The following is a 12,481-nucleotide window of genomic DNA, read 5'->3' as shown; positions in this document are numbered from 1 at the left end:
AATGTGTCTAGATCACAAGGAATATTCCCTTTAAGGTTGCAGTAGAGGTATTTAGAAAGAACAATCTAGACTATCAATATTTTTTACAGTTGCATGGTACCTGTTAGGTGATGTAGTAGATAAAAATAGGTAATAACATGCTGAAAGTTAATCAAATACTTTTCCTTATTTTCCTGTTTGCATGTTCCGATTACTTGGTTTTTTACTTGCTCAATATTTGGTGAATAAGTATTGTAGCCTCCATAGTTGCATTGCTGAACATAGACTTTGCTCAGAAATGTGTCTGGGAATTATGAATTCAGATACAGTCTGTCTACAGTATTATCTGGTTTGTGTAGGTAACGTGACATTAGGAAGTTTGGATTTCCTTTGCTGGAAAATACAGATAATTCCCATTGCATGCATATGTCTTCATGTTTGTAAGTACAAACCTACGTAGTACTTACTGCACAGATACATGGTTTCTACTTTTGTTTTCCCTATGCCTACATTTGAATCTTTTAAATGTACAATATTAAATCATTGTAATGCAATTGTAAAGCATATGTGATTGGTTTTTTTGAACTAATTTTTTTAGAATGTGTTAAATGTCACTTGGCTCACCTTTAGTCTGAAGACCCTTTCAGGCTTCCCTGTGGATACCCAGGTGGCACAGTGCCTGTGGACTCTTACAGCTGTTCTCAAAGAGGTACTGAAGGACCGAGCTCTGCCCAAAACAGGTACAGAGGTGGTTTTGTGACGGTGTTGATACACGAGTGCCCACGAGGGGGAGGAATGTTACCTCTAGAGCAGCCTGCCTAAAGAACACCTGTTTCTGCCTGAGAAAGAGGGGAACAAAGTGCTGTTACAAATGTAGGGGCTTAAAGATGCTTAAAAACTGAGGACAGTAACAATTGTTTTCTTTTTATTTGATGGCTTAGTTGACTGTGTTACACTCCAACTCCATAATGTTCTTTTTGTTGCCGTAGGTATTTTGATGAAGTTGTTGGCTCCTCTTGATGCTGTGCTTGAAGAATTTTACAATTCCATTCTGGTCCATCATTTTGACAGTCACTGCTATACTTCACCTTATTCTGAAGCTGCAAACAATTTAATCAGTTTTGTAGATCTGCTTGAAGCACTTTTGACTTCCAGAATTGAATTAGAACTACCGCTCAGATGCCAGAGAGTATTGTTTTTGAAAGTTTCTTATGTCCTGAACCTCATTAGCTCATCAGTTCACTATTTAATCAAGAAGTTGTTCATTATGCTCCTTAAAAAATGTGTCCTTTACAAGACTAGAGAAGATGCTAGAAGTGGATCACTGTCCTTGCAAAACCCATCTTTATATGAGGATATGCTTGCACTGAGTAATGCTGTTCTGCAAGTTGTGAATTTGGCTTGGTTTGACCGGATCCCACTGAATGAAAGGATCAGCTACTTTGGAGGCAGTGAAGCTCCTTCTGGAGGTGATACTCAAAGTGGTTCTGACCAAACTGTTCTCAGAGCCTTAAGTCTGGTTGTGCTTAAAGCATTGGAATTCAAGTGTCAGAGTTCTGCTACAGAAGCTGAAATCAAAGGTAATAGTCTCTTGTAGTTTTGTTCACTAATTGTAAAGCTTTCAGGTTTGATAGTCACAACTCATTAAGACTGTACGTAGGATTCAGCTGAATTAGTGGTGCTGAGAGGAAGGAAATAAAGACTAACCCAGGAAACCTGTCGCTATGTCCTGCCTGATTAGTTGTCTTGCATTTTATCCCATCCTTAGCCCCTGCAGTATGGGAAGCTTGAAACAGCTGCATTTGGCATTGAAAACTCTTCCTGTTAAGAACATGTGTTAGTATTTGAAATAGTTGAGCCAGCTTTTGAAATCAGGCTCTTCTCTACTTGGAAGAGAAGGGATCCTTTAGCGTAAGCATCTGCTCTTTTCAGGGTGGAGAACTAAAAGGAATGACAGGTAGCACTCTTTGTTTTCTAATGTGGAGGTAGACCTGTAAGTGCTATTAACTTGGAGATGTTCTTCACTCTGACTTACAGGTTCAGCTCTTTGAATTAGTAGATGTTAGGCATGCTTTTCATACCTGCTTACTTGATTGTGTTTATTCTACTGAATAGCTGAATTAGATTAGTAGAAGAGCAGATCTGGTTTTTGAGCTAGGGCTGTGCCAAGAGGCAGGCAGTGGGATGGCAGGGAATGCTGTGTAATTTGAGTTCCTGATGGAAGATGACACGTTGCTGTGTCACGCTGGTAGCCAGTTAGTAGTCTTCTGTGCTATAATAAAATAGTGGGGTGGGGCTTTTTTCCTGAGAAGCATTCCTGGAATCCTATCTTTCCACTTGCCTTTTTCCCCTCCAAGAGACATGTGATGCACATCATCTGATGCTGAGCTGTGTGAACATGGATGTGCAAATTCTATGATCAAAGCACCTTGCTTTCCCTGGATTATAGGCTCTGTGGCAAAAGTGGCAAGGGAGTTCACAAGCAGTGTTTTTAGTCCCATACAAGTGAGAACTGGTGTTCCTTATTGTCAGCCAGTTGATGGCGTGGCAGAACATAGAAAACAATTTGTTTTTCTTTTTAACCACAGATGAAATTTTACAGAGTCTTAAATACTTTGAGGCATGTTAATATGGGTTCTGGATGTAAATGTTAATTTACTATTTATATTTCTGCATTATGTAGCAAGCATAAAATCAATTTTAAATTCGTCTGACTATGCAAAATTGCTGCAGACTTGTGCAAGACAGCTTGTGGTGCTTTGTCCAGATTTTAAGATGCCAGTCGAATTCTTAGAGTTTAAGTATTTGAAGAAAATATTTTGCTTATGGTCCACCTTCTGAAAAATGTATAGAGACTGCAATTGTGTAAGAACGAGTGAATAGAAAAAAAGTAGGTTAAGTCTATTTTAGGTGTCTGTTGAAAAATTCTGCCTTTAAGAAGAAAATTCTCCATTCTTCTCCAGATTCATGACACAAAAAAATGAGTTCTGTAATTAGATTCAAATGCCCAACTGCCAAGAGGAAAGGAATGGTGTTTCTATTTTAGTGACATTAAATGAAGTAGTTAAAACAAGTGCTGAAATGCTTTAGTATGCTAACTTCCCTTCCCGGAAGCTGGTTGATCTTATCTTTTTTTATTAACATGAATTACAGTGGCTTAACTTTAATTCATTTCAGTTCTGAGAGTAATTTCCAGATAGCTTTGATTTATAGAGAAGAATTTGAGTCTGAATAGTGACTATTAATAACAAAGAGAACTTGCTGTTCCTGTTATTTGAAAAGAGGAAAGGCAAATGTTAAAATCAAATATTATGGAAAATCATGATAGTTTTGTAAATTGATTCCCATGTTGCATGAAACTTTTCAAGAGTGGTTATCACTGTTTATGTAGTGATGCAACTCTGCTTTTTGAGCTGTAGTGAACTTCCAGCGGCATTAGAGTTCTTACGTAAGGAGTACCTCTGGAGTAAAGATACACAGCTCCTATGTTTTTTTTCTGTTTTCTAAACATGGAATGTATGCTGTGTTACATGACAACCTGGTACCTAGTGCTACACTTCGTAGTACCTGTACACAGCACCTACTACGGTATGTTTTTATACTGAAGAGGTAGATTTCTTGACTTAAGGGCTTTCTCTCATATGGCTACAAAGTTATTTTACTGAATAAGTTATTGCACTAAAGTAGCATACATTTGAGGTGCTTTTCCCATTCAGAACTGCACTATTTAGAGGGAAAGGAAAAGTGAGGATTTGTAGGAAAAGGACTGCTTACATTAATCCTTTCAACAAGAATTTTATATGGTCTCATGAAGGTACCTTTATTCAAGCCTGTATGTACTTGAAAAATGTACATTATCCATGAACAATTTGTTTTATACAGAATACGACTATACTAGAAACTTCATACTTTGTTTTACTGTAGAAATAACAATTTATTCCCATCAACTGTAGATTACTGCAGTTGAGTTTTGAGATTGCTTCAGTCATATCAGAACAGTATGATTATATTATTATTTCATATGGGAAGAGATGAAATCTCAGCAGAGATATGCCTGAGGTGAAATCTCAGCAGCGTGTTCACATGGGATTGTTACATTTGTGGCATTAACTTGATTACAATTCACCTTTGTTTAGCTTATGATGTACCAATGAAGCTACCTAACTGGGGAGCCAGAGGGAAGTATAAATCTCAGCCGTGTAGGGATAGTCACGTTTTTGTAGGTTTCCTGATACATGGAAATTTTTGGAGGTGTAATCTTGTTCATTAGTCATTGCTCATTAATCTGCAAGCTTAGGTGTGAGAAGATTCACCCTGTTGACCTAGAAAGCTTTGGGTACAACTCTGACTATTCTTCCTTGAAGTCCTTGAAATAGAGAGTGCTGTTAGATTAATAAATTCTATCCTTAAGTTTTATCTGTCCTGAGGGGGCGGTTCCTAATGAGTAAATTAATTTCCTGTAGGTTACTTATATTTGTTAACATTGACATTGAAACATTGTGTCTAGAATTAAATAGAGTAGCCATTGACATTGAATTTAAGGTTAGATAACTGCATATGGTTTTCTGCAAAATACTTCTTGATTTCTTTGGTACCAAGAACTAATCTATGAAATGTGATGCTGATTTAAATCAGTTTCGCTACGGAATGATTAACACATTCGTGAACTGTTATGTACTGTTAATTGAAAAGTAAATTGTGTGTTGTTTAGTGACAAATGTATAGCAGAATTCATGGTTATTTCTTTTTTTCTCAGGAGACTTTCAGAACTCCATGTCCCAGCTGTTGATATTCTGGAAGAGTCATCTCAAGTCTTCCCCACAGTCTCACACAGTTGTACATCAGTGTGAATGGCTCTCCTTGATTTTCATAGAGCAAGATGATGACTTGTGGGAAGCTGCTAAAGCTTTATTACTCATTTATTTAAAATTTGATAGGTTAGTGTATGTTTTATTTGACAGAACTATGAAGAATTGTAATTTAGTGAGTTATTGCGATACATGTAACATTTCTATCAATTATTTTGTATGAAGAAAAAATAGTTTTAATAATGAAAAAAAACAAAACCTCAGGACATGGTAATAACGTGTGGTGTAAGAGCAGTTAACTTTGCTGATAATTTGATCAAGTGTATTTTTTTAAATTGAAATAAGGGAGTTGTGAAACAGTTTCCTGTGAAATACTTTGTCATATCCTGTAATTCAGAATAATTGACTTGACAATCTAAAATAGTGGTTAGAGACTGATAAAAGACAAGATTAATAAAACGTCAAGAATTCAGTGACTTCTGGCAAAGTAGCCCCCTGGGGACTGCACCCACATTAATTCTAGCTTGTTGATAACTGTTATTGCTAACAGCTGAAATGTGTTCATGAATTTGTCCTGGATATTCATTGCTTCATTTTTGTTTAAATTACCATACAAGATATTATCCTGATTTATAAAAGGTCCCTCAAGCTTCAGATGTGAAGGTATTGCAAGCAGTATCTTAGATACCCACAATTCTTCTTAGACATTTGAGTAAATGTAGGCCACTTTTTTTCCAGTGTGCTTAGCATCCTGAAAGTTAATCTATGTTCAGGTTTACAAAAGTATTAAAATAACAATTCATGTAGTGTAAGTGACTTTGTTTATTCTAGGACGTTTCCTAAAGAGGACAGCTGTTTAAGAAAGCCTGCTTTAAGTGTTTTGGCTTCCTAAACTGTCCTTTGTTCTTTATCATTCCTATATAAAAATTTATTTTCTGGTTTTTACTTTTTTGAGAAAATAAAAAATAGAGCCACGTTACGACTTTCTGGACATACCTGGTTTTTAAAAACTTGTAAGCTTGCATTGAATTTAACTCATTTCATGACTTACTTTTCAGGTTGCGGCATGATACTGCTGATAACTCAAGCCAAAAAGAGGAGGAAACCTGTGATGTCCTTACACATGCATGTGGCTATAATCCTCACTGTATCTTTTTATTTTCTCTGGAAAAAATAGCATTTGATTCCACAGTACTTTTAGATTTTTTGATTTCATCAGAAACTTGCTTTCTGGAGTACTTGGTAAGGTACCTAAAGCTTCTTAGAAAAGACTGGCACCAGTTTGTAGAGGTCTGTAACTATTTTGATACTAAACATGCCTCTTTTCGGTCAATTGCTCCTGTCGGCCTACCCCATCAAGCAAAACAAAGCTGTATGACTGGTGAGAGTTTACAAAATGCTTGTGAACAAGAACCACAAACTCCGTTATCTTTGGCTTCTTCTCGAAATTGCTTAGTGTTTACTACAGAGCAACGTGATAACAAAGTTGTGGAGTCTAACCTGTCTAACTCGTTGATATGCAGTGATAGTACATCTCTGCTGGGTTCTCTTCAAAGCCTTGTTAATTATGACAGCTCAGAAGAGTCTGAATTAGAACCAGATGGAAAAGAGTGCTTGGTAAACACAAAGAAGGTGCCTCTAATTAACGAGAGCAAGAAGATAGTAAGGGAAACTGGTTGCAGCTACACAGATGATGCTCAGAATATGCACAAGTCTGAAGTGTTGCCTCTGGAACAAAAGGCACCTAATACCTCATCCTGTTTGACTTGTATGGCATCTTTGGATAACATCATTCCCCTAAGAGTAATGCTTCACAAATCCACAAAATGTTTGGAAGAACTGCAAAAAGCTATTTCTAGGTTGCATAGAAGAAATCTTTTCCCATATAATCCATCTGCATTGTTGAAGCTACTGAACCACATTGGGAAGATCAGTAAGAACGTGAATTCACAATCTGAAGAAGTGTTCCAGTGACTTTTTAACTGGTATGCTACAGAATGTTTCCATGACATTAACGAGTTCTAAAGCTCATGCCTTTTACACCTGTCAGTATATTTAGCCCTTAACAGGATAAATGCGGCTTTGATTGACACCTTAAAAATCTGCAAGTGCGTTCAGTGATACTATCCATTACCTTAGGGCGCTAGGCTTATTCATGATGTAAAAGTGTATGGTATGTAAAGATTAGTTGTTAGGTAGTCAAAATTTGGTAATAAATGATGTGCAAGTATATCAATGATATATGATACTTAAAGTATTGTCAGTTATACTTACTGTCACTATCTCTATGAAGTCACTGCCAGATTGGTAGTGATTTATGGACTACAAGTGCAGTGTTGATGCAGCATTTGCCTGCTTTGAGGTTGAGCTAAATAAAATATTTTAGCTGGGGACAGTTTTGGTGTTTATACTGTGTGTTCTGCATCGATGCTGTGCTCTAAGTGGACATTCAGGTGTGCTACCACAACTGATAATCCATGCCACAGTTTTCTTGTCAGAAGTGTTTAACTGATATCTCGGTTGTACGTTTTTTCTCTTTAACTGTTTGCCTGATTTGATCAGCAGTGTTATTTCACTGAAAACTTAATGTAGCTTTTCTTAATGTTTTGTACTATATTTCTTTAACTAGGAGGAAAGGTAGGTGCAGGACTAATATGTATTTGGCTATGTATAGAGCGTTTTAGTGGAGCATTATATCTAAAATCGAGCTTACATAATGGAGAAGCGAAATTCCAACAGAATTCTTTGCATCCATTGCATATGTAACTATAGAATATGTATGTACTGACTAAATGTGTTAAAATGGAAACGGATAACAAGAAAATAAGTGTCTGCACTGCAGCAAGATGGATATTGAGTTTAAATTCTTGTATTTACATCTTCTGTTAGATCTAATTTGAATAACCTGAAAAAGTAAGCATCTAAGACTGCCTGTGGAGAGCTAGTCCAGAACTGGATCCAGAACTTAACAGGAAGCCACCTAATGTTGGTGCGCTTAACGTGCAGCTTGTAATGATCTTACCAGGCTTAGGCAATGGGAAAGTACTGATGACAGGGACTACAGTAAAAATCTTGGACTTCATCAGAACTGTAAGAAGCAGTTTTCCTTTTAGGATCATCTCTTTGAAGGTAAGTGCTCTATCATGCTTGAGAAGCAAGTAAGCGCTATTTTCCATTTAGCTATTTAGTGTTAAACTGAAACAGGTACTGAGTTAAGTCGAGCAGTCTCTGAAGCAGGTGGCTCTGTCCCCCACATCTCTGTGGCCATTTTTTAAGTCGGTCTTGAGCTCTGAACTGGTGAATCAACATTACTGGGAGAGGAGGATAACTAGGTGAAGCTAATGGGATAATTTAACTGGAAATTACAGTGCTCTCCAGAGACACTTGAATGGTATGAATTCTCAGACAGGAAGGTGTGAATCTTAGTCTTTCAAGCTGGCAGCTGTAATCACTTGGTAGTTACGCCAGGAAAAGTGATCCCCTTCACTGGCACGTAGGAGATCTAAATATTCTGTGTGTTCGTTGTGCTTTGTTTCTTCCTGCTGTAACTTTCGTGCATAGGAGTGGGTGAGAATGTCAGTGAATGGAAGCTTTTCCATTTATGCTTACAGTTACTTTAGCTCAAAACTAACTCTGAGTTATCCAGGTCAGAAGAAGGCTTGGTTCCTCTTCAGTGTTTGAACTTGGTTGTACTTCAGATGCTGAGTTAACTCCTTTCTGTCAGGATTAGAATGTTTCTGGGCACATTCAAAGATTCAAGTAGACAACTTGAACTTTTCCATTCAAACAGATGCAGTCCCTTTGGTAAGGCAGTTGATCCAAGAGTTTCTCATGGTCACAATTTTAAGCTTAGGTAGATTCTTACATTTTGGTGAAATCCTCTCCGCTATCCTCATTTCTCTAATCTAGCCTTTGCTGACTAGTTTATTTTAATTGAGTAACTTCATTGTTTTCACTGAACATGGTATCATTCAGCATTTTTTGGTCTGTACTTGTCAGCTGGAAGTATCTGAATTACAGCAGTATTTCTCAGACACTGATAAGCAGGGTGGGAAAAGTAGAATAGGAAGATAATTTTGGTTTTGTTAAGTGCTAGTGCTCTTGTTTGACAGTGATTACTACTACTATAAAAACTACTGAAGTAAAACTAGGCATGTCAGAACAGCATGTAGAATTTAGCAAGAAGTGTGGGAGCCGTAACTTCTCTTTCTGGAATACAGAAAATCCAATTGCAATCCAACTGTACTTAATTCTTAGAGGCATGAGGTTGACTTTGTGCCCAGTTGGTTATTAGTAGTGATCATTCCCACATGTTTCACTTCTCAGAAAGCCATTGTTTTAATTCTCAAAATGTTTTAGTGGTAAAAATGGGTAAATGTGGTTTGCATCTGGCAACTAGATACATTAATGTGTTGATTTTTTTACTATTTATGAACTGTAGGACCTGAGATAGAGCAAAACTGATGTCATTTTTTTTTTTTAAGGCACACAAAATGAATGTGAGCAGTGAAGGTAGCTGTTAGTTCTATGGCTATATTCAAAAAGTCTAGCACAAAGAAAATTCCTTGCCAAAGAATTTGTATTTTAATCCAATGGTGAGTGTATAAGGTGAGGTGGTTGGGGTTTGGGTTTTGGTTTTTTTTTTTTTTGCTTGAACTTTTACTGTCTAAAATGTTTAGGCAGAGCTGTTATTTGATTTGCTAAAGCAGATTAACTCAGCTGCAGAGCTATTACCAATATTAAACTAGAACTTAAGAAGTAGATCAGTTACTGCTAGGAGGTTGGTGTGTGTGCGCCTTACCTTTGGACAATGATGTCTAAGCCCTTTCCTTGTGTTATTTCAAAGCAAAACACCAAACAAATCAGGTGATCTGTTTGGAAACAGTTTTCTGAGGATTTGTCCTGAAATGCCCACAGTCTCCATTTATGTCTCTGCAGTTGTTTTGAGGAGTTTACCTTCAACATCAATAGAATAAATTATACTTTAATGAGGTAAGCAGTTAGTGTTAGAAGTTGCTTACGGGATTTGCTTTTTAAAAAGAACATATTTGAACTTGAATATTTGTAGAGCTTGATTGCAATTACAGCTGAATCCAGGTGGTTCCATACTTGTGGTTCTTCACACTGGATTTCCTCCAATATTTTTATGACTGCTTTCCATTCTAGTTTTAAGACTTGTAATACAAGTTTTAATCCTATAATACATGAATAAAAACTGACATTGAGTATTGCTATACTTTAAAATACTCTTGTAAAGCTGGGAGTAAGGAGCCTTGGTTGTTCCTTGTTTTATCACTGCAGTATACGCGTGGTTTATTCTTCTTCCAAAGTCAGTCTGGGATTGAGTGAAGTCAGTATGGACTATTTATCACAGCCTTCCCATGTCAGTAAGAGTGAAAATACTATGGTCATTACAATTTTACTACTGTGTGTTTTTCCTTAAAGAGTTCTCAAAATTAGTTTGTAAATTCTTGCTGCGTTTTGTACAATCTCTTAGGGCTACCTGATTCACTCTGAAATCTTGCTAGAAGCCAATTGTATGTGTCAGAATGGGTGATAAGCAGTCTTTTATTATCACTAGCCCAACAGCAGGCATGAACCTGGACTTGGTTGAGAAACATGCTGGGGATTTAAACTTTTTGAAGTCTTTGTCTTTACATGTTGTGCAAATAAGTTTATTGCTGATAACTGTCAGAAACACCCTATAATAGGCAAGCTAACTTGCTGCTGGCTTACGTACAGCAAGGAAGGAAGGAATGCAACAATATATTTGTGGTAAAAAGCTTGCATGAAGAATTAGTGTCCTTAGTTATTTCTGATTTCTACTTACCCATGCTCCAAAACATGAGTTTTGTCAGTCACAGAATCACAAAATGGTTGGAGTTGGAAGTGACCTCTGGAAATCATCCAATCCAACCCCTTGCTAAAGCAGGTTTACTTAGAGCAGACCGCACAGGAGTGTGTCTAGATGGGGTTTGAATGTCTCCAGCAGTGTCTTTTTTGGGGAAGATCTGAAAAAATAGTGACATGCTCAAAAAAAGTAGTGCACTCAACCTCAAAAGTAATGGCAGTGCTGAATGTTAGCTTCCTTAAAAGGTCGTAGGAAAGGTTTGTACATCCATATCCTGAAGCTCTGTCTAGTCTTCCAGCTGTTAGTCGTAGTTGTCCAAAAATCTGCCCCATCTTGTCCTGTTGCTAGGGAGTTGAAACCTGAAAGACTTTGTGGAGCTTTAAAGAGCTTCCAAATGTCCATAGCTACTTTGGAGGAACTGATAGCTACATAGAAGGAATAGATAAACTTGTGAAGCCTATTTTGTAAAACAGCATGTACTGATTAAGGAAAAAGGATTTGCTGTCGAATGACAGAATCCTCAGTGCTCATTTTCACATTGACAATGTCCATCCTTTGCTTGTGATCCTTATCTTCAAATGTAATCTTTTGGAGTTTGTCGGCTCTTAGACTAACTTTGTTACTACAGCCCTTTTATAACTTTTTCATGTAGAGATTTAACTGAAACAGAAATTAATGCCTTCTGGAAACTTACTTCCAGTGCCTGGCTTCCTTAGTAGCATGTACTTCCTTCAAGGAAATCCTGTATGAAATGGTGTCCATTTTATCCTGATGCCACTACAGCTGTTGTGAGAATTGGACAAAGATCCATTATGCAGCAAATTTGAAGCTCAACTGATAGGGTTGTTTGGGGGTTTTTTTAATTATTTATCTCCTTAAGGGAGAATCTTGGTCATCTTCAACAGAATAGTGTTCCCTCTAAAGAAGCAGTGTTTCACCTAAGCTAAAACTACTGACCAGTGTGATGCCAGTTTTTCCTGTAATTTTAAATTATGAGCTGATTGGGGGGCAGTATTTCTGGCTGTGAAGCATCAAAGGAGTTTCAGTTTTACCAAATAAATGCTCATCTTTTGCCCTCATGTTCTCTGTGTATGGATAAAGACTGATGCTCTAAAAGCTCCTAGTAATGTAATCAAACAGCCTTTGCAGCCTTGTCTTGTGTGTTACAAATTGTTGAGGTTTATTTTCATACAGTTGTTGAACCAGTGCTTCCAGCTCCAAGGATCAACAAAGTATCTTTATTTAATCCTATATTATTTGGACTGTTGGAAATGAATTTAAGGATCTCTCTGAACTGGTTGGATGGTTAAATCTGCAGCCGGAAGACTTCTGTATTGGTCTCCTGCATCTTAAGATGATAGAATCAGTAGATTGGAAAGGACCGGCTGGATCATCGAGTCCAACCATTCCTAACGATCCCTAAACCATGCCCCTCAGCACCTCAAATAGAATTGTGATAACACATAGGAATATTATTTGAGTTAATTAGCAGGGCTGTATTTGGAATGGAAAGGGCAAACTATAGAAGTCAATCCTTAGATATGGTTGTTGCTAACGTTTTGCACATGCAAGGTTTAACAAACTGCACTATAAATGTGAGTAACCAAAGGTACTCTTCTTGCTATATTTGCCTTTTCAAGTGGATTAGAACATACTTGGTCAAAGTACCTTACATAGGTAGGAAGTTATATTTGAATTGCTGTAGTGTTTCTGGTTGTTAGAAGGGTGAGTTTGAGTATGGACAAGGTGATGCTAAATCAGGGAATGAAAAAAAATTTCTCTCTGAAGGTAATTTAAAGATAAAATAGACTGGAATTTTGCATAAAGAATACTAACCAAACTG

General features: G+C 37.1%; 2 protein-coding genes across 8 annotated transcripts in view; both read left to right on the top strand.

Moving 5' to 3' along the window:
* The window catches only part of LINS1 (lines homolog 1), a 30,212-nt gene that overhangs the window by 5,366 nt on the left and 12,365 nt on the right, over positions 1–12,481 (top strand). For 4 of the 7 annotated variants that reach the window (XM_054077435.1, XM_054077434.1, XM_054077437.1 and 1 more), the window contains exons 5-8: positions 578–719; positions 969–1,559; positions 4,736–4,916; positions 5,846–6,772. In XM_054077435.1, the coding sequence (XP_053933410.1) occupies positions 578–719; positions 969–1,559; positions 4,736–4,916; positions 5,846–6,761 (1,830 nt within the window). In that variant the 3' untranslated portion in view covers positions 6,762–6,772. Of the gene's footprint in view, positions 1–577; positions 720–968; positions 1,560–4,735; positions 4,917–5,845; positions 8,120–12,481 lie in introns of those variants that run through there. The other 3 variants (XM_054077438.1, XM_054077436.1, XM_054077433.1) reach the window with 1 other exon arrangement.
* The window catches only part of CERS3 (ceramide synthase 3), a 52,491-nt gene continuing 46,642 nt past the window's right edge, over positions 6,633–12,481 (top strand). Inside the window, exon 1 of the mRNA XM_054077440.1 lies at positions 6,633–6,772. The gene's annotated coding sequence lies outside the window, so the exon portion shown is untranslated. The remainder of the gene's footprint in view (positions 6,773–12,481) is intronic.

Source organism: Cuculus canorus, chromosome 12, assembly GCF_017976375.1.
Source record: "Cuculus canorus isolate bCucCan1 chromosome 12, bCucCan1.pri, whole genome shotgun sequence".
NCBI classification, from domain to species: domain Eukaryota; kingdom Metazoa; phylum Chordata; class Aves; order Cuculiformes; family Cuculidae; genus Cuculus; species Cuculus canorus.
Note: the sequence above shows the minus strand (reverse complement) of the source record. Positions and strands in the feature narration are given on the sequence as shown.